Below are 21,631 nucleotides of genomic sequence, written 5' to 3'. Positions count from 1 at the left end.
TGACCTTTAAGTATTTCTAGGAATTGGTAGAGTGTGGGGGAGTTTCTTCCAAGTGTTACTTGTGGGACATAGTGCTGTCATAGGCTGCCATAGGTTTTCCTCCATGGAATGTGATACTTGGATAGACGTCTATAGTCTGATCGGTACAGATGATCAACACAGGTATCCTCAAAATGTTTCATTAGTGGAGGTGGTTTAGTTTCATGGTATTGGTAGGAGGGAAATTTAAGTAGCATGTCATAACGTTTAGTGACTTCTGTTTCAGCAACGTATGCTAAAGATGCAAGCTTTTTTGTTTTATTTAGAAATTATAGGTTAGTTGCATATATTAAGTAATTGGATTAATATTTGGGTTGGGTGACTGCCCACCTGAAGGAATAGTCATTACTATTCTCAGGGTAAACCTGCAAAGGTGCTAAATTAATCTGAGCTCGATGCCTACGTCCCTTGAGGCTAGATGTAGGTAAATAGGATTTACCGATTCTAAAATACCAAATTTTACCGATTCGGTGTTTTAGAATCAGTAAATCCTATGTAGCTAATAATTCGGTAAAGATTACCGAATCGTTAAGATTCGGTATTTACCGAATCATTATTTACCGATTCGGTAATTGACATTCATTCCTATGGGCCTGGAGGGCCATAGGAATGAATGTCAATTACCAAATCGGTAATTACAGATTCAGTAAAATAGGGAAAGAGTCAAGGGTGGCAGGGTGTCACTTTGACACCCTGTTGCACCCCTGAATAGTGCTTGTGTGCACATGTGGCACACATACATGCCCGGGGCCTCATCGCGTCTTCCCTTTGAGATTCTGTTATAGATCAGTGCACTCTTAATTACAATTGACTGGTCTAGCTGCTGGAGGTCTGGGCATTCACAACGTGATGTTAATCGATCCTCTGTGTCATTTGTGAATTTGAGCATTCCTTGGATGTTAGTGTTAATACAGTTGAAGTGCGCGCTAAGAAATGTTACCCAATCATCTTCTAGAACATGGGAATTGATATCTTGAATCCGCTCCGTAGACAAATTATTGATATTTCTCCAGAATTGGGCGCTGTTGTTAGATTTGGCGTTCTGTAAGAGTTTGGCCCACAGGGACTCTTCTGCTTCACGCTTAAGTCGCCTGACCAGTCTACTGCGGTCACGTTTTAATCATAGGGACTTATAAGTAAATTAAGTATTCCAACAATTTTACTAGCTTTAGGTAGTGAAAAGAACCAGTTTTGCACTTGTGAGTTAGTGGTAAAGTGCAGCGTCCTAAGGCCAAAAAAAAAACAAATTCTGAAAAACAGGAGTGGAGAAGGGAAAATGTTTGGTATCTGACCACTATAAAGCTGATAGGTCTACCTGAGGATTGGTCCAGGCAAAATAACTAAACCTTTAGCTCCATGTTTTATTATGCGTAAGTCACATACATCCGTCAATATAAAGTAGACCTATTTATATTGCAATCCTTTGTATTCTTATTCTTCAGATTTTGGTTGTTATCAGACACTTGTAAGTCTTTTCTGTGTACATGTAATCTTTCATGTACTTGTTTGTAGTTACTTCTTTTGTATTGAATGTATATATACCTATTGTCCTGTCCTTAGGCAAACTAGTAATATTCATTTCATAGAAAAGCATAGAATAATTAGCTAGATTGTTTTTTTGGCCTCAAAGATTCTTCATATATATTAATTAAATAATGATAGATAGATAAATACATAGATAGATAGATAGATAGATAGATAGATAGATAGATAGATAGATAGATAGATAGATAGATAGATAGATAGATAGATAGATAGATAGATAGATAGATAGATAGATAGATAGATAGATAGATAGATAGATAGAATGGACAGACAGATGGATGGACAGACTGACTGCTTTTGTGAGGTTTTTATTGTGTGCTACAATTTCCTCTAGTATTATTCATGTCTGCAATCAACATTTGAAAGTGCAAGTCAATAGGAATTTAAGTAGTGTGTGGGACAAATGACGGTGTAACCACAAAACAGAAGGAATAAACTCCCCTCCACTGTACATAATAAGGATATTCCAAGTCACCAAGGAATTACAATTCTTTATAGAGGAACAAGGCAGAAAGACAGGTTCTTTTGTAGGGTCATTGAAGTCAGTGGTAGAGGGTATTTTATTCTTTGTAACACATGCTCTCACCATCACCGTTCCCACCAACAAAAAGCTCCAACCAATGAGGTGCATTTCAAGATTCATGGCACACTATCCAGAATGTGGTAAACAATAAATGAACAATATATGTCTAGTCTGCATGTGTCTGGCCTCTAAACTTAGACCCCTTCAGGGTGAACAGTATGACTTTCTTTTCCTGTTTGGTACTTCTCTAAGTTGCTTACCGTTTACTATTTATTACATTACTCCTATAGTTTGAAAATTCTTTGAAGTGGCAGATATGTAAAATGGTTACCTCTATTAAAAAACATAAAATGCATGTTCATCAGTGTTCATAATTATACATTAATATGCGGATGTGCTGATCAAATTAGTTACCTTCCAGTAGTTCTTCTAGTCTCTGCAGTGCTTTCTGGCCAGCCTCACTAGCCAGCTCCTTAGCAGACAGGGTCATTACATATTCAGCAGCCTCAAAACACTCACGTGAACACTTCACTGGATCTGTAAAAAAAAAACACTGTTGTCCAGAGTGCACACTTCACAATCAATGATTGCCACCATTGACACAACACTGATAAAGTAGAATATTTAAGTTACTGACGAGGACACATCAATTAAAAAATGTTGATATTATTTCATTTTCATTTTATTGTAGTTATGGGAGGAGAACATCTTAGAACACTGACAAGCATTTAAAAGTAAATCAAACTAATACAGCTTACACTGGCTTCAGATCAGCCACATGTAGCGTGCCATTGCTTTGCTGAAGTGTCATTCGTGTTATTCACATTCTGCATCAGTCCACAATTAGCATATCAAAAGTGGGTTAATGGGTCCAGCTCAATTTGTCACTTCTGTGTTTGAAATGTCAAGTCAACCTAGGATCAACTCCCAGCATCGCCATTCACAATTTGGAGTGCCAGGAATCACAAGGCCCACCATGCTGCTCCTTGATATGCTGCTATTGTGTGTGCCTTGGGAAGGGTTGGAAGCTGAGAAGATAAGGAGCCGATCTCTAACCACCACCACGCGGCACTGCACTGCACACCAGCTGTTCAAAGAGTTGATGTGTTTGTAAACTGATGAGGCTAGGGACAGCTGCATGGACCGAACAAGGAGGCTAACAGTGTTATCATGAAGGGGAACAGCATATGTAGTGCTCTTCCACACAATCCGCCATTTACCTGAGCCACTGCAGGTCATTTCTAGGCTCTGCTACTCAACATCAGCTATTACCCCATTTCAGGGAGTAACCTGGAACAGGCCCCATTGTACAGAGAGCACCTCCTGCAGTGCCATCAGCTATGCATCCAAGGAGAGGGTACTTAGAATCTAGCCCTGGCTTTCACATATTTATGGCTTGAGCCAACCCCTTAAGCGCTGCCTTGAGGGCTGAGCCTACTCTGCCACCTGCATCCATTTTCAGTGTAAGAGCAGCAGAAATGCTGAGGTTGAGGCAATAATGTAACCCATGGCAACACACTTCAGGAGAAACCTTGCCTCTAGGTGCTGAACCTATATGGCGTGGGTCAGTAATTCCTATTAGCGTCCTTTGCTTATAAGACTCACCCTTGGTATTATTTGCCATATGTCTTTCCCAAAGAGTAATCTTTGGCTCAAATGAGTTTACGTTTCTAGCATTAGAATGTGTTGATAACTTTATAACTATACAATTTATGTTTTCTGATTTTCTGATTAGTTTTATGCATCCATACTTTATTTCAGTTATTTTATTAAACTTTTCCTAGAACACTGTGCATAATAACAAAATACATTCAAAACTAATGAAAGGTGTAAAAGTAAAAAAAATGAGAAATTTAAACATACAGTGTAATGAGTGGGAAAAGCAATTGACAAAAACATTCATTGAAGCCACTGATGGCCAGATGTACTAAGGCATTTCACTGTCACAAAACTTGCAATTTCATAAATTAAAGGGTCTGCAACATGAAAATGAGGTTTGGGCTCTACTAAACCATTTTAACAAGTAGGTAATATGTTACCGAATAGTTAAATGAGTGTACAAAATCACAAGAAATGCTATTTGGAAGTAGCTGATTTAGAGAGTTTCTTCAAAATAGCAATTCCGTATGGCAAGTATTAATGTTTTGTGACGGGGAAAGTGGTTGGAAAACATTACTAATTTATCAGCACCTCAGTAGAGGTGGTAACCCATTAGCTATTGGGAAGTAGTATCCAGGGGAACATTTTGTGAATGGTCCAAGAAATTTTTTTGGTACAAGGCAGCGGTCCATTGGCCTATATATGCCCTAAAATAACCATACCTCACATCCCCGCCATGAGTGTTATCATCAGTGATATCATTTCATATGTTTCAGTAAGGTTATCAATGATGTCATAGAACATGTCATGAGTGATTATCAGTGCATGGCAAGGCTGTGAGTTTTTGCCATTTTTGTTTTTACGTGACCCCAGGCCTGTGTATCCTCCACAGATCCTGGACGGATCCTACATAGATCTTCAGCACTGTTAAAAAAAATGTATTGGCCCCAAAGGAGGTCCCTACCCTACCCCCTATGTGTTTTTTTATACTTTTTTCAGGACAGGTGACAGAGTTCCCGAGTCTTTATCTGGCTGCTACCACATCTTTGTTGATGTGGTGGCAGCCAATCAGATCCTCGTAGCTTGATGTATACATACATTTTGAACATTAATTTCTCAAAAACTATGGAATTGATTTACATTAAATCACAAAAAGTACGCTTTCAAGACAAAGATCTAGCCTTCTGCCAAATTTGGTGTAATACTGCTCAGTTGTTTTTGCAGTAAGGCTTTTCAATTTGCCTCTCTCTCATTTCATGTGGAAAACATGCTTTGGGACCACCCCTTTTTCTCTGCCCCACTTGTTGGATCACTCTGAAGCTTTCCAGTAAGTATCTGAGGTTGATGAGACTTTTTTGGGAAGGCCTTGTGAAGATTGATCATCAAGCTCTGAAATGAATCACTCAAAATAATGGTACTATTTTAGGAATTGCTATACTAAGGCAGGAGGCATAACAAAATAAACCCTAAATAACATAGAAAGATGTTGACTCATTAGCGGATAGTCTAATGCGGAACCATTATCATCCTATAAAAACTATGACACAAAGTTGGCTGATTACTACACAACGTGGATTTTGAAAGTGTACACAATGCAGGCCGGTGAAGATGGGATGATTGAGAAAGGCTGCATGCTCCCAAGTGGGAAAGAGTGAAAAATAAGGGAGCGTATAAGATGAGAAACTGACTTTGTAATCTATCTTCTGGAATGGAGTTGTGGCATGAGTTATATGGACAGTATCATCCATAAGGAAAAACATAGGATATTGCAACACATTTGTGGCATCAAAAATAAAGATACAAACTACCCAATGGCAAAACCTTTTAGGGACTATCATAATAGTGATGTTCAGGACCTGAAGTATTATAGAGCCCAAGAAAGCAAAAAAAATCGAAGAGAAGGCATTCAAATTTGTCAGTTAAAAAGGTTGGAGTCAAGACCCAGTTTTCCAGGACATTGTATTTTACTTCTGATTCTTACCTTTCAAGATATCCCTTCTTGAAAATAGTCATAGCATCACCATTAACTGCCCTCCAAAAAGGGCAGAACCATAACAAAGTAACCTTAACAAGGTTCCAATTTCAAGTTGCAAAGATACATCAGTTGATGATCTGCCACTTCAGAAGCGGTGGCATGGGCAACTGCATTGAGTCCACAGCAGGGGACATCAGACAGAAATTTAGCACAACATTGGCGGCTAACCAGATGACCATAAAACTCTCAAGAGTAAATAGCTGTGACCACTGCTTGAAAATGTTTAACAAAGACTTAGAAGAGGTTACAACATATAAAGATACAGGAAGCATACTCAGTGGCACATAACTTTCATTGAGGACTGATTTAACATGCCACAGGACTGGCCAAATAAACCTCATCAATGACCTCCAGGGAATTATCTGCTAGATTGGCCAACATAGGATCAGGACTCAAAGTTGAAGGAAAAGGCCATTGGCCAAAAGAAAGCATTGTTAAGGAAAAGTACTGGTAAAGTTGCCTTCCCAGGATCCTTTCACTCACGTGGAACATTTCTTAGCGGCTCCAGTTTGCAGACACACTAGGAGAAAGTGAGGATCCTCTTTTTGTAAGTTCATCCCTGTATTTTGCTGATTTGTATTGCTGGTTTTAAGTCTCTGGATATTTTTGCACTGCTGTTTAGTGGTACCTGCATATGCTCTAACCCCTAAAATATGTAGGAATTGGCTAAACCCCAATTGGTGTACTTAACTCTCCTGAAAAGCCATGTTATATGGTGTAAAAACTGCAGCCAACTCGTGGAAAGTAAAATGTCACCTGTGGACTGCAGCACTTATTGAGTCATTCATTGAAAACAATTTATTTCGCCCACCAGGACCATAAAGGAATATTCATCCTGCTAAAATAAATACATCACAGAATAAAAATACATTGATTATTGTCTAAAAAAATAAAAGTATACATATATACACATGGTTAGAAAAATAATACGAATGGCCCGATTCACAGAACTAACTTAAGACAAAATCCTAAACTTACTACTTTTGTTATTCACAGAATGCACTTACTACTTTTGGTATTCACAGAATGGATTTATGACTACTAACTTTACGTCCGCACTCGGGCTGGAAATTCTGGTCTGTAGGCGGAGCTTCCGGCTTGGAGGTGGAGCTTGTGGCCTGGAGGCGGAGCTTCCGGCTCGGAGGCAGAGCTTCCGGTCCAGAGGTGGAGATTTTAGCCATGGTTAAATCCCCACTTCTGAGCCGAAGCTCCGCCTCCGAGCAGTAAGGCCCACCTCTGGGTCCCAGCTCCGCCTCCAAGCCAGAAGTTCCGCCTACGGGCCGGAATTTCCGACCCGAGTACAGACATAAAGTTAGTAGACGTAAATCCATTCTGTGAATACCAAAAGTTGTAAGTGCATTCTGTGAATACCAAAAGTAGTAAGTTTAGGATTTTGTCTTAAGTTAATTCTGTGAATCGGGCCCAATGTCATTAAAACCGAAATCTTGATAAAATATTTGAATCAAACGTACATGGTTGTGGTACGTCAAACAAGAAAGCCATTTGGAGCTTTTCTGCAAAGGCACCAACATTGCACCCAAGAGCTTAGTGATAGAAATCACCATTGCTGTGCAAGAATCTGATCTGAGAATGTGGAGAGCTTCCTCATTGTTCCATAAACCCTTTTGACATACAAATCAGTACCAGCAAATTATGCAGAGGGAATTAATATCCAGGGCAGGTGAAGCAGACATGAGAAACTCTTTCCTTTTGGTGGCGACAAATGGGTGCCCTTCAAAATACTGGTTACTTGTGGAGGCTAAAGATGTTCGTAAGTCAGCCACAACTAAGTAATCCAGTGATTATATGGATATCAATTCCTTTCGAAGGCAGGAGTTATTTTGGGATGTGGTGACTATCTCACTGCAAAAAAAAATCTATTTTCAGTTTCGCACAGGCACTTAACCACTTCTTGAGTTATCCACAAGTGTAATAAAGGAAAATGATTAAGGGCTACCATTGTAGCCTGACTGCTAAGGTGTGTAACCAGGAGTGCAACCTGTTAAAATAACTCTTTTTTAACAGGTAAGAGCTGCCCTTTTAAATATTAATAAGTGATCCCTGCATACGTCTTGTGGCCCACAAGGGAGGGTGCATGCTATTTAACAGTGGTACATGCAGCACATTAATTTTGCCTTGTCCCTACTGGGACATAGCCCTAAACGCTATTTTCACTGTGACAGGCCTAGCTGTCCTATGTAGAAAACCAGAGTACAGATAAAAATTTCCATACTGTTATCCCAGGAAAGGAAAGGCTTAAAAAAAGAAATTGAACAACTATTTTTAATAGTTGATGGGTGGTGGCATTTGGCATGGTGGTGGTGGTATTTGTAGCATGACACTGGAGGGATGTCTTGTGAAGCACCACAGAACAGGAGCAGCGGTCAGAGCTGTAGTCGGAGGACCGGAGTAACCAGAGCAATCGAAGGTGAAGCAGGCTGAAGGGGCGAGCGGTGGGATGTACATTGCAAGGCAGCCCCGCTCCCTCCTCGAAGGCTCGCAGGGGCCCGAGGTATGAAGCTTCAGAGGAGCTGAGAGCCAGAGAGCCCCCTATCAGTCACATTCCTGACCCTAGCTCCCAATTCTGGCAGAGTGTGGGGAGAGTGGGGGGAGTTCTAGGTAGTGGGCACCCGGAGATATACAGAAACGGCAAGCACTAGGCCGGTATGGCTTGTGTCCACTGAGGCACATGTGCTCCCGCCGAGAGGCCTGATGAGCTGATAAGCCTGCACCCTCAGAAGTGCCCCTGGTAGCTAAAGTGACAGCCTGACACCGGCGTGACGATGCTGGAGTCCCACATTTGGGACACAGGTGGCTGTGGGGAGTCCCAAAAAGGCTGACCGGCTTTAAGAGGCCACAGGAGGTGACAAGAGGCCTGAGAAAACTGGTGGTGGTGGTGGCAGCCCAGGACAAGTGCACAATCCCTGATGTGAGCTGTGTGGTTAAGCTACCAGTGTGCAGGAGGGTCAAGAGGGGGAACATAGGGGAACTGGGGAGAATGGGGGGATGGTGTGCCACCTAGTAGAAGAAAATAGGAACTCTCCATGGTTCTCAGTCCCCACTGCAACAGCAAAGACTGACAGAAGGAACATCCCATGGTAGACCCCAATTCCCTGTCCTCCTCAACCATCCTCCTGCTTCCTTCATTGCAGCTACTGATATATTTACTGCTACAAAAGCACAAAATCAAGAGAATCTCTACAAATTATCTTCAAGAGTGGAAACACCAGGAAAACTCTTGTGGGAAACACTCTCATGCCTCTCCTTCTCTCTTCATAGGCCCCTTGCAGGGCCCATCCATTGACTGGGAGGTAGGGTGGTGCTACCCACCCTTCCCCATGCATTCATTAGTCAATCTCTGCTGAACAGCACTCCTAACACTCTGATACTTCTAGGATTCAGCTATTAAAGATCAACCAAGGCCTGGCAACATGACCAAAAGGACAGCCTTGCCATAGAAAAAAGCCATGAAACTTGCAGAAGACCCCCCCTTCCCAACCTTGGCATGACCCTTTCAGGACCTTGACTTTGACACTAGTCCAATCAACAAACTAAGAAAAGTGGGGGCAGAGGAGCACAGTCAAGAAGACAAACCAACTGCTCTTCATATGCTCACATCATCAGAATCAAAGATGCACTCAACGAATCACCAGGGGGTGTCTAGCATATTCACGAAGAAGATCGAGGTCCAAGGATTCCAATCATCAACACCAGGGCGGATAAACAAATACTTCTCAAAAGTCCCCCTCAAACGAACTCAGTAACTGACTTCACTGGGATCAAGGGAGTCCAAAAAGTCATCGATGCTCTTATGCAGTGAAGGTCCAAAGGGGCCGAAGGATACTGTGCCAACATTTCCTAGGGCATACCCCTGTTCAAGGCCTCACAGTATAGTGAAGAGATTCTTCCACCAACCCCTCTCCAGGGACACTGGGAATAGCTCTGAAGAGAGCAGCAAAGGTAGGAGATAATTATCTCACCAATCAGCATTGCAAAGACAACTGGAGGCTGGAACGAGAAGCTCTGCCTAACAAACAGTGCCCTCGCGAGTTTACGATGATCGCGCAAGTGCATAACAGTGTGACTACCCTTCTGTCCACCACACTGTCGCAAACAATCCCCCCAGAAAAAGAAACAGAGTCATTAAATACGCACTAGAGGTCAACTTTTCTCAATCTCCCTCAAAGGAGACTTGGAGGGAATGCATATCCAACCAGGAACTGGGAAATCAATTGGGAAGCTTAAATTGATGCTCAAATTGAAGCGTTCCTGGCACAAACTCCAGCACCCAGATCCTAGCACAGAAACAGATCTAATTGTCCTCTATATTTAGGGGCACCAGGGTCCCCATTTACAGGGTATTTTACCCCTCCTCTGGCCCCTCTGTCCTATATCAGCATGGAACAAGACATGATTGCCAGGGCTCTCCTATGCCAATTGCAAAAGATGGAGAAACAGATTGATCTAATTCAATCCATGGCCTAAAGCCGAATGGATCTGAGACATAGGGATTTGGAACACAGACTAACCACAGTGGAAAACTCTCTAGGGCAGGCTGGAGCAGACCAACCCTGCTCATTTTACGCATTGATTGATAAAATAAGCTCCCTACCTGATATACGATGATCCCTAGTGGAAAAATTCAAGAAAATGACCCCTGCTCCGGGGAAGCACACAGCAGCATCGTCGCCTATTAGAACCACCAGAGCCAACAGCATGGATTCCAACTATGCACCTTCCCTTTCTCTATTTACAATCGATATGGCATAGTACCCAGATCCCATATTATATATGCGACACACATTAGCGAGTCGAGAGATGAGTTTGGCATAACCGACAGTGAGACACCTCATTAGAATGTAGTACAAGGTAATAAATAATTGAGTGAACACCTGTAGCACTTTTAACACTACAACTTTGCTTTAGGACGTTACTACATTACCTTACCCTATTTATTTGTATCTTTATTTAAAATGTGGTTTTTATACAGATATGCAGGCAGGTTTGGAAACCACTTGCCTTGTTGTTAAATAAAATCAAGTGTTGTGTGGTGGCATGGTGGTTTTTGCACGTGGGTCCTGGAAGCAAGACAGGTTAAGATTGGCAGAAAGCCTATCATCATCATGACTCAGTCAGAACCCGAGTTTTGCCAGGTAAGACTTGAAAAAGAAGCATCAGCATATGTAGAAATAATACCAAAACATACACTCGCCTTTAAAAGCATGAATAACAAACAGCAATGCAGGAATAAATATATCATATTAGGGGCACCAGTAAACTCTTCCATGTAACAGTCGGCAGAGTTTTTCCTGAACTTCGTGCTCCAGGCAGAGAGCAGAGTGGGAAAAACTCTGAGAACTCCGCCCGCAGATCACAATTTAGCACCCACCCCCGGAAATATGGTCCAATGTTGACATCATAAACAATGAGATTAAGAGCAGAATAGGGCCACATTACTCATGTTTCCGGTGTTGTGTAATATCTGGTATCCCCCTGGTATCGTGTATCCCCTGCGCTTCGGCCGTCTTCGGAAAAGGAACTCAGCCCGGGCAGGATCAGACAGAAGCAGTTGATCTCTGCTCGGGCTGAGTGCAGGGATACACGATATCATGGGACACCAGACCGAGCACACGCTACAAATTAGTTTACGTTTCGTTTCTCAGCTGCACAAGAGACAGGAAGCAAATCTAAAATAGTTCAAAGAACGAAAGTTTAAATAAATGAAAAATAAATGCATAGTGAAAGAATGGAATGGTTATTTTTCAATCACATCGTAACTAGTACAAGGAAGGAAAGGAATGAACGCACGGAGTCGGCTGAAAGAATGTTCTTTTTTATTTTTGAAGCAAATCGCAATTGGTACAAAGAAGGAAACGTAAAATTAATAAAAAATTAAATAAATGCACGCACGGAGTGGGAGTGAAAGAATGGATTTTTTTAAAGCAAATCGCAAGTAGGACTAAGAAGGAAACGTGAAATAAATGAAAACTAAACATATGCACGAAGTCGGAGTGAAAGAATGGAATTTTTTTTCTTCAAAGAGATGGAATGACATTGTAAATTAAAACATGAGGCGAGAGAATGATAGAGCAGCAGTAGCGGTTCCTGGAGGGAATGCTTGCCGGACAGTGATGCAGGGCGGGGGAGGGGCAGGGTGAGGGGTGGTAAACTCCGGATTATGGGAGAACGGAGGTAAGTATACAAATAAATGAATAAAACAAATTTCATTGTGTGTGCTGCATCGCATTGGTCGATGCAGCACGCGCAACAAAATTTGTTTTATTTATTTGTATACTTACCTCCATTCGGCCATAATCCGGAGTTTACTACCCCCACTGTGGCCCTCTCCCGCCCTGCATCACCGCCCAGCATCATTCCTTTCAGGAGCTGCTACTGCAGAGAAGGGGCGATAGCTTGCAAGGTTTTAGATTGCTGTGTGTGACATACATTTCAGTGTAAATTATGTGTGATATTTCAACAAATATGAGTTACACTTTCTGGCAAGCAAAGTCAAGTAATAAAGATGATGGAAGCATATAAATATCAGAAATTACACCCATTTCACCAAAGAGAAACACTAAGAAGTTCTTAAAATTACTGCAAAGCAACAGATATGTACTAACCTAGAACTCGCAATCCAACCCGAAAGACAAGGGCATTGGCAAGGCTCAAGATATTGAGGCACACCCTTTACGGTCAGCCAGGAAGCTGTTTATTTCAAAGACAGTACAGTTCAATCAATCCGAATAAAAATGATAACTGAGGAGTTTGCCTGAGTGGTGTCAGCCCCGGTTAGCACGCCACTACATGTCCAATCCCGCAGCACCAGATCACATCAGCAGGCTGCAGCTGTTACAGAGCTACTAAAAACACCAGGCTCATAAGTGACAAAGCTGCTGGCTATGCTGGAAGTTGGATCAGAATCATTACTGCTGCCCCTCATTACAACAACCAGGTATCAAGTTGTCGATGCTAGGGGCCAGACTCACTTCGCTAGGCAGGCGCCAACAGACTGAGGCCTTGGGGAGGCCGCATCCATCCTGGTGACTGCTTCCTAGGGCTCACCTTCCAGCTTGTTTAAGTGTAAGCCACACTCACCTGTGGCAGCCTAGTGTGCAGGGGGTGTACCCTGGCAGTTCTTTGTGGAAGGGAAGTATGGAAGCGGGGACGCCGGGTGCAGGGGGGTGGGTGTATGGGTTTCTCTGGTGTTTTTGGAGGGTGTGGGGAAAAGATTCTAGTTGCAGACAGGTGTCTCATGCAGGGTCCCTTACTCCCTGTGGTGCTGCAGATCACTGTCGTTTATCTGCTGTGAAGCGCCGGCGGGCATGATGCCATTTGCGGGGTTAGGTGCTAAGTGCAGACCCTTTCATCCCTGTGGCTCACATTACTTGCTGAGTGCATGAGTAAAATTCCTAACTTGTTCTCCTGGCCTGCTCTGTGAGAATTCAAGACCAAACCAACCAGGAAAGCTAGTACTGGAGCGAGATTAAGTTTCAAGGTGGGGGAATGCGTTCCCTTACCTGCTGCTGGTGTAGGCTCAGCCTCTCCCTCCTGGGTGCTGCTGTCTTCAGAGTCGGCTGCAGCCGTGCTCCTCCAGGACTCAAGTTGATGACTCCTTGCCTGCTGCACCACGGCAAGCATTCTGAGATGAGGCTGCCTGGCTGCAATTAAGTGCTGCCTGTTAGAGACCACCAATCCCGCAGCTGTTTAGACTGGGATGGGACCGGCCATGGGTCACAAGCCTGTCACATTAGTCAATGACTGCCGCATAGCCCCCTTGCACCAAGCCAGTCCGTCAATGTATAAAGAGAGCAAGTCTCTTGATAGAAGCTGTTGGCCATAATTTTAACACTGACTGTGAAGTGCCATCACGTGACGAGTCTCACAGTGAGTCACATGGTTAACCTGAATGGATTGCCGGAGTCGAGGGGAAGTCTATAAACTTTTCTACATTGTAGCCTCTGCTCTCGCCTGCCTAAGCCAGCCTAGTCACGAGCTGAGCCAGCTGCCCAAAGCCAGCACAAGCAGCGCGGACCGCGCACTGCAACCTGGATTTCGGCTTCTAACAGTGAACTAATAGCACTCTGGCTTGATACTGAGGTGGTACAAATGCATGACTTTCCATTTCAGTGCGGCGATGGGGATCACCACTCTGAAATGTGTTAGTCTAACGTCTGATGCGTGGTACTTGGTAGAGCTGAGGGAAACAATGGTAGAGATTTAAAAACCTAAAAGGGTAAAACACTTCAATATGGAATAATGTTAAAGTGTGAGGGCTAGAAAAAATGTAATGGGAAGAAGCAGAAGAGGAAAATGGAGAAATAAAAAATTTCAGATTATATACAATGAACAATTTACAAAACTGTTTTCAAAACATATAACTGACACTGTAAGTACAACAACAGTGACAATCCGTCCCTTGCCATGTCCTGGCATTCGAACAGGCAGTACTAAAATTAAAACAGTTGACTGCCAGAACATCAAAGGCTATCAGAACTTGAAGAAAGGTGAAGGAAGGCACTCATGGACCTGAAAGAGAATACTACACTTGTCATCAAACCAACTGACAAAGGCGGCGCAATCGTTATCATGGATAAAAACATGGATCACGAAGAATGTATCAGATTGCTACCAGATGAAAACAGCTATGAAATTCACTGAATTGACCCTACTCCTGAGCTTAATTTGTGCCGGTGCTTCCCGGGGCTCAGCACCGGCACTTATTTCACAGGGCCACGACTATTCATTTTTTCACCAGTAAGTCCTGCCCAAAGCCAGCCTCAAGACCCAGTGAGCCACGAGAACAGGATCCTTGCTGGTACGTGAGCAGGCTTCTGTGTGACTGGATTCAGGCTCACGCAGCAGCCTGCTGGCATCCTCCGCCAAGAGCCACGCGAGTCGTACCTACGTCATAACCTCATCATCTTCACCTTCCTGAATGCCCCCACCCAGTACTAGACTTGATCCTGCCCTGCTGGGTACCGTTGCTCGTCACCGCTGAGTGCTGTGACCACTACCTGTGACTTCCTGTCCCACGCTTCCGCCACCCTAACTCGGAACTTCTGAGACTGACCGACTCAGCACCGCTACGAGAGCGGTGAGTGTAGACCCAGTTGCCCCACAATCTCCTATACATTAGGTTAATGGTTGGGGTTCAGTGGTACACCTGACAGGCCGGGCAGTGTTCCTCATGGGGGCTTAGTCTTGGCTACTCAATGACCGATTAGTTCATGGCATCGCGAGGTAGAGCTAAGCTGAAGAGGCACAACTTTTCTTATCTGCATAGCTCATGTATCTTCCCAGGTGCAGACACGGAAAGACAATCCTCTGCTTTCTATGAAATTGTTTCTGACTCTCAACCATGGAAATCGAGAAAAGAAAACACACTTTTTCTCTACTTCTGCGCTGGACTGTAATTAAGCAAGCAGTGGAGCCGGCATCCAGTAGCAGGGAGGCAGCTCTGCTTTAATTTCAGCAGCAGCACCTGAAGAGAAATAAGGGATGCACATGAAAGAAAAAAAATCTGTGCTCTCCCCACCACCACACCGTTTGTGGCCAAGGAGAGAGATACCGATGGCCTTATTGCCTGTTTCTCTTAGTAGAAAATAAGTGCAGTTAAATTACCTTTCTCTCCCTATGGGCCAATGTCTGCGGTTCTGGCACATAATTGCGGTGGCGTGCGATAAACAGCCGTTATTGTATGTTAGAACAAAAATAATTAGGAGGTAAGTAACAGTATGTAAGTAACTGTCAGTTGACCAAACACTTACTTTTGAAGCAAGTCTTTCAAGTTGCAAGCTGGTTTGGGATAAACACCAGAGTTAAGAGTTGTTTTTCTTGATAATAAGAGATGCAATATTATAACGGAAACAGTGGAAGGGTTGGCTACTAAAACACAGGCATCAGATGGGACATCAGTATGTGACCTGGAAGGCATGACAGACATTGTTTAAGAAAAAAAATTATGCATGTCACGCAGAAATGTCAGCATTATGGGCACATCCTCTCTGCTGCCGCAATGACCAGAGTCAGTACAGGCAATCGCCATGATCCAAGGTGGTAGTAAATGTCTCATACACTGTACAGACAAGCAGATTCAACTATTGGCAAACAACATGTCTTGGGAAATGGGTGACATATTGCCAGTCCACTGCACCATCAAAGCTTTTGGTATGATGTATGCCCCCTCAAAGTAGAGAAAAACGGCAAAACTCAAGAAAAATTTTCTTTGCAATCCTTTCCGTTCTAATTTTTTTCATATAGATTGTTTTAACTGATTGTTAAAAATAACTGTTCCTGGAGAATTCACACTGTTAATACAATTATTTCAGTGTATATTAAAAAGGCTTCAGTCTGTTTTTAGAAACATCACTGTGTGTGATATTTTAGGAGCGTTAATGCAGTTTTAGTGTAGGTACTGTAGATTCATTATTTCTGATTAAAAATGTTGAAAGCTATTGTAGGATCCACCATTTTTAAGTAGAACTTTGTGTGCGCAAGCGTGCTTGCAAGTCAGTCTATGCCTGCGTGTGCACGCTTGTAAGTCAATCTTTGACTGGGCGTGCGGTGAGTGTGAGTATGAGGCATCTGACTGTATCACGACTTTCTGCAGTGCTGGCAACTGCAGTTTCTAAGCAAATATTTTAGCCCCGGCACTTAATGTTTTACAAATTGATCACTGCCCTACTCCAAGACTTGTGAACAGAATCAGAACCTTGGTGGATGAGGACCTGTTGAATGATTTGATAACCAAACATGAGGCTGGGTTTCTGGTGGGTGATAATCCCTGCACCCCGATTCTATACTCTCCCCAAAATCCACCCAAAAATGGATGGCCCCTACCAGGAAGTCCTATAGTGTGGGTTAATTTCTTGAACCTCTTTCACAATTCTGCGATTGGTTTTTTAGCCCTATCGTACAGTAGTCTGCATCACACCTAAGATTCTAAAGATATCCTGTGCCTATTTAGAGACCTCAAGACCAACCAAGCTGAAGATCTTTTCATTGCCATGGATATCGAGGCATTATACACCAGTATACCTCAGAGACGCACATTGAGCGTGGTAGAACACATTCTCCTGGAAAGAGACTGGGAGTTCATGACACCCAGACATTTCATCTTGGAGTGCCCAGAATTGGCTCTCATGGAAAACTTCTACGAATATGAAGACACAATATACCATCAGATCAGAGGCACTTTCATGGAAAGCACTTTTGCTCCGAGCATGACGTGCCTCTATGTACACCAATTCGAAGTGGACCACATATTCCATCAGGACAACCCATTTGCAGCACAATTGAAAGTATGGAGACAATATAACCGGCAACCAAGATGAAGCAGAGGACTTTGTGAGATAGATAAATACTAGAGATGAGCATCTGAAATTCACACATGTAATCAGCAAGGAGGGAGCCATTTTTCTGGGACCTAGCTATCAGCATGACAACAGAAGGGATCCAGATGAAAGTTCACAACAAGAGCACAGACAAAAACAGTTTACTGCTTTTTGAGAGCTTCCACCCCCGGTCACTGTGACAAAATTTGCCAGTAGGTCAATTACTCAGTATCCGGAGGAATTGCTCTAGTATGGAAACCTATGAGGAACAGGACGAGACTCTGGAGAAGAAGTTGATTGAACAACACTACCCTAGAAAGATGATCCGAAGAAGAAGAAAAACAAGAAAAGAAGATGAATGAAAAAGTAGTATGCGTCACCACAGACACCCCAATATCGAATAAAGTACAAAACGTTGTACATAAACATTGCCATATCCTTAATGGGGCAAGAAAACAGTGCCCCCCCCCCCAACTATTTGCTTTCAGACGTAACAGGAGAATCCATGATGAACTTGTTCACACTAAGGCACCACCTCCAAGGATTTGAGCTAAACCACACTATGGGGCAACCAATGACAAGTTGGACACTCCCCATGCAGAGGATGTGTGGCATGCCCATTTACCAGCACAACCAAAATGGTGGATATAAAAACGATCCATCCATGGATATTAAAAACCTTTAGCGAGAATCTTATTTATTTGCTCACATTCCCCTGCAATCTGATGTGTGTGGGCATGACAACCAGAAAAATCAAAGTCTGCATCAACGAACACAGGAGCACCATTAGATGCAAAAAAAACTGATACAAAGTTGACAAGGCATTGCTTGGAACACAATCACAAGGACACAGATCGGAAATGGGTGGTACTTGAAGTCATAAAAAGAACAGGCCCTAATATCCAGAGGATCCTCCACACGAGAGAACAATGGTGGGTCTAACGCCTACATACATGGGACACAGGACTGAATGATGAGATACCGTGGCTCCAGATTGGAAATTAATACAACCTCAATGAGAATAATTTTGCTGTAGATCTTGGCGCACAGACAATATCCTACCTGTCTGCGTCCAGAGTAGGCATCACTATATTTAAGAAATAGCCTCACCCTTTCCATCCTTTACCCAAACCATTAATAGCACCTGTAAAAATAGTCAATAATCGTGAAGGAGCATGAACACTACAGGTTCTTTGACCTTTTCACCTCATTCTGCCTGTACTCCTCCACACCCGCACTAAGCAATTACTATGAATCTGTTATTACATCACAGATTACCATGATGTGTGAAAGTTCACAATGTCTTGTGCTCAAAATCCAACCCTCTGGCTTTCATTATTATTTTCTTAAATGTGTGAATTGATGGTACCCATGTACAGTCTATTTGGGGAACGCCTGCGAATTTGAGCACAGATTGCACACCATCGCTAGACCCATACAAAGTATTTCTGTTCTTTAGAATTTTTAACCCACCCTGCATTTGTGGTCTTGAGTGCAAAAGAGGGGCAGTACCATAAAGGCAAACAGTGGCTGAACAGCCTGATGCAGCACGTAGACGCGGCACCCAGGCAGAATCAGGCGGTTTCCCCGTGACACCGGGAACCATTAATGTCGAGCTCAGCGACAATGGTGTATTGAGTGTCATATATATACATGGGTGAATCAAACTTGTGTACAAATTTTCATGAAAGAGTAGGTTAAAAATGAAGAAACCAATATCTCTGGTAGTTTGCACAGTTGCTTGTTAATATAGAACTTGTCACTGAGCACGTTTTTTCACTATACTATATGGCACCACAATCTTGCATTGAATTGTTGACAGCCTTATAACAAAAATGCATTTCAATACTGCTTTATTGAACAATAAGTACATTTTGTGTTTGCAATGCAAATTTGTGTTTTTTGTGTTCCAAATTTATTTGCTATACAGTAATGTTGCAAGCTCAAATGAATGTTTCCTGATCAAGCTCATAATTGTGAAGCAATTGTACTTTCCCGACAGAACCATTGTAGCTTTTCACACTTGTTATTTACAGCGCTGTAAATGGTAAACACTTGCAAGCACTGTAAAAAAAGCCAGGTTCTTATTTGATGATAAGGCCAACATGTACCCCTATTAGGTAATCTGCTTTAGGTACTATCTGTCCTCTTCTATTTGCAAAGTCAAACATAGAAGAAATGTTTTTTTCTCACATGGCTATTGGGCAACGGTGCAGAAAACAGATGGTGAGTCAAAATGGTAACAGAAAGCACATTTGCGAAGAGGTGGGAAATCTGGCAACAGACTGAGCCGAAAGCCCATCACTACTACTGCAGACAGATCCCAGCCATAGTGGAGGGCATGCTATGGAGTTGGGCCTCAGCGGAAAATGGGTCTCATCTTCCAGAGTCAGTTTCAAGAGCAAGGCAAGAGCAGGCCGCTGCCTTAAGTCTAGAGGAGCAGATAACCATCGGCATTATCATAAACTAGCAAAGAGTACAGGGGGTGAAGTGGCGCAAAATGTCACTTTGCAAAGTGTAGCAAAAATCCATGCACCAGCCCTGTTTAGCTTTCTTTGGTACCCACTGTTTCCGTTGGAGAATGTTTGAAGGGGAGAGAGGACTGCAAAGCCCTTGAAGGTGAACTACTCATTGCTTCTTATATGATGGGGTGCGGTTTCATAACAGAACACAAATTTTCCAACAACTCTGCGCTATAACTTGGAGAAACAAGGCATCATGGCGTTAATAGTTACAGCTCTGACACGACGTACAGAATCACTTCTTTACAAGCTGTTTATTCTCACAAGCAAGTGAGGCACAGAGTGTCCTCTGTCTAAATCTCTTGAGTAACATTTCTATTTGTCTTTTGTGCTTCCAGTCACTGGTCTTCCAGGTGTAAACATAAGACCACATTGGCAGAACCACCCACGTGACTTACAATCACCGCCTGTCAAAAAGAAAGTAAAACTAACTGCAATAATGCCCGCTTGAGCAGAATCATACCAAATGCACGGAGAAATGTGCAGCGGTCAAGATGTCTGTCTGTTTGAAGCATGCAGGTTAAAGTTCAAATGCATCCATGCTTAAAGTTGAAGCTTGATGTACCACACAGATGAATAGATAAAACACTGTATGCCGTGCTGATCAAGGGGAAAAGAGCAAATGAGCCGCTCGTTGCGATGGACAACCAGGAGGAACCGTGATAGCCTATCCAAAGGAGCAATTTGTGAAATCACCTGGATGTGAACCAAGTACCCATAGGAGGGACAATTACAAGCAATGCACCAATAAAAAGGCAGCATTTCTGATATGCCCAAAAAAGAACGAATGGCAATCAATGGCCTTGGTTAAATTGTAGATACATCATGCCTCGCAGGGCAGCACATGCACGCTGACTCTAGGCTTGACCTAAAAAGGAGATATGATACGTTCGTAACCCTTTTTTTTTGTCAAACATGTTTTTATTGTTTTGTAAACAATGTGCACCATACAACATACCGTACAAAACACCCCTCACAGGGGGCCTCAAAATGCAATGCCTCAAAATGCAATAAGACTGAAGGAAGCCCCCAACATTAGATATTCCATACGCACCCAACCCGGCCTCACCAAATCAGTGACATTCAATGACCAAATATGTGACACTTAGAATGACTCAAAGGAGGGTACAGTTTCTCATAATAACGGAGTGGGTGAGGTTTACAGCGACATGCGGGGGCAAGTCGCATTGCAGGCGGGGATCTATCAGACTAGTGCATGGGGGCGAACAATGAAAGTCTTCTCAAAAAGAGGCAGCGGAACAGTCTGTCATGGAGTAACAATAGGCCCCAGGCATGGGGACAGAGAAACAACAGGTGCAAAAGGAAAAAGAATATCAAAAAATGAAAAGAACACTCCCTCCCTCCCCACTCCCCGACATAGGTGGCGGCAACCTAGAAACAAAACGTCTGATTCTGACTGTAAAGGGCAGATTAGAGCTGGAAGAGGTGAAGGGCCCTAATAGACTGGGGAATACAGCTGACGGGAGGCCACAAGACAAGAAGGCCACCAAGAGACCCCATTGGAATTCGAAGTTCTTGAAATCATCCCGATGAATGGCAGACATACGCTCCAGACTGATAAGTTTCCATAATCTAGAGTGCCACAGGGAAATCTCTGGGGCCTCCTTTCTTTTCCAAGCAGCAACCAAGGTAATCTTCGCTGTTCCTAAACACAGCCACAAAACTGATTTATCTGCTCGTGTCTGGTGCTCCAGAGCGTGATCACGAACACCCAAAAGGACCCCCGCAACAGTGGTTGGGATAGGATACCCCAAAATATCTTTGATATGCGCAAGTATTTCCTCCCAGAAGGGGCGAATAGACAAGCAATCCCACCAGATGTGCTTAAAATCTCCCAGAAGCCCGCACCCTCCCCAGCACCTTTCCGAGGTATTCAGAAAAATCAGTTTGAGGAGTGGAGTGGAGGTACCAGTCCATCATAGTCTTAAGGTGGGACTTTTGTAGGTCAGAGGAGTGGTTGAATCGGGTAATATCTGCCCAGAGGTGTTCCTATTCAACATCCGAAATGGGA

The 21,631-nt window shown here is 43.1% G+C and overlaps 1 protein-coding gene across 2 annotated transcripts in view; it reads right to left on the bottom strand.

The window, feature by feature from the left end:
• Positions 1-21,631, bottom strand: part of LOC147712933 (cytosolic phospholipase A2 gamma-like) — a 735,829-nt gene that overhangs the window by 227,911 nt on the left and 486,287 nt on the right. For both annotated transcript variants that reach the window (XM_086923597.1, XM_086923598.1), the window contains exon 13: positions 2,522-2,644. In XM_086923597.1, the coding sequence (XP_086779723.1) occupies positions 2,522-2,644 (123 nt within the window). The remainder of the gene's footprint in view (positions 1-2,521; positions 2,645-21,631) is intronic.

Source organism: Lissotriton vulgaris, chromosome 5 (genome assembly GCF_964263255.1).
Source record: "Lissotriton vulgaris chromosome 5, aLisVul1.2, whole genome shotgun sequence".
In the NCBI taxonomy this organism is placed as follows: Eukaryota; Metazoa; Chordata; class Amphibia; order Caudata; family Salamandridae; genus Lissotriton; species Lissotriton vulgaris.
Note: the sequence above shows the minus strand (reverse complement) of the source record. Positions and strands in the feature narration are given on the sequence as shown.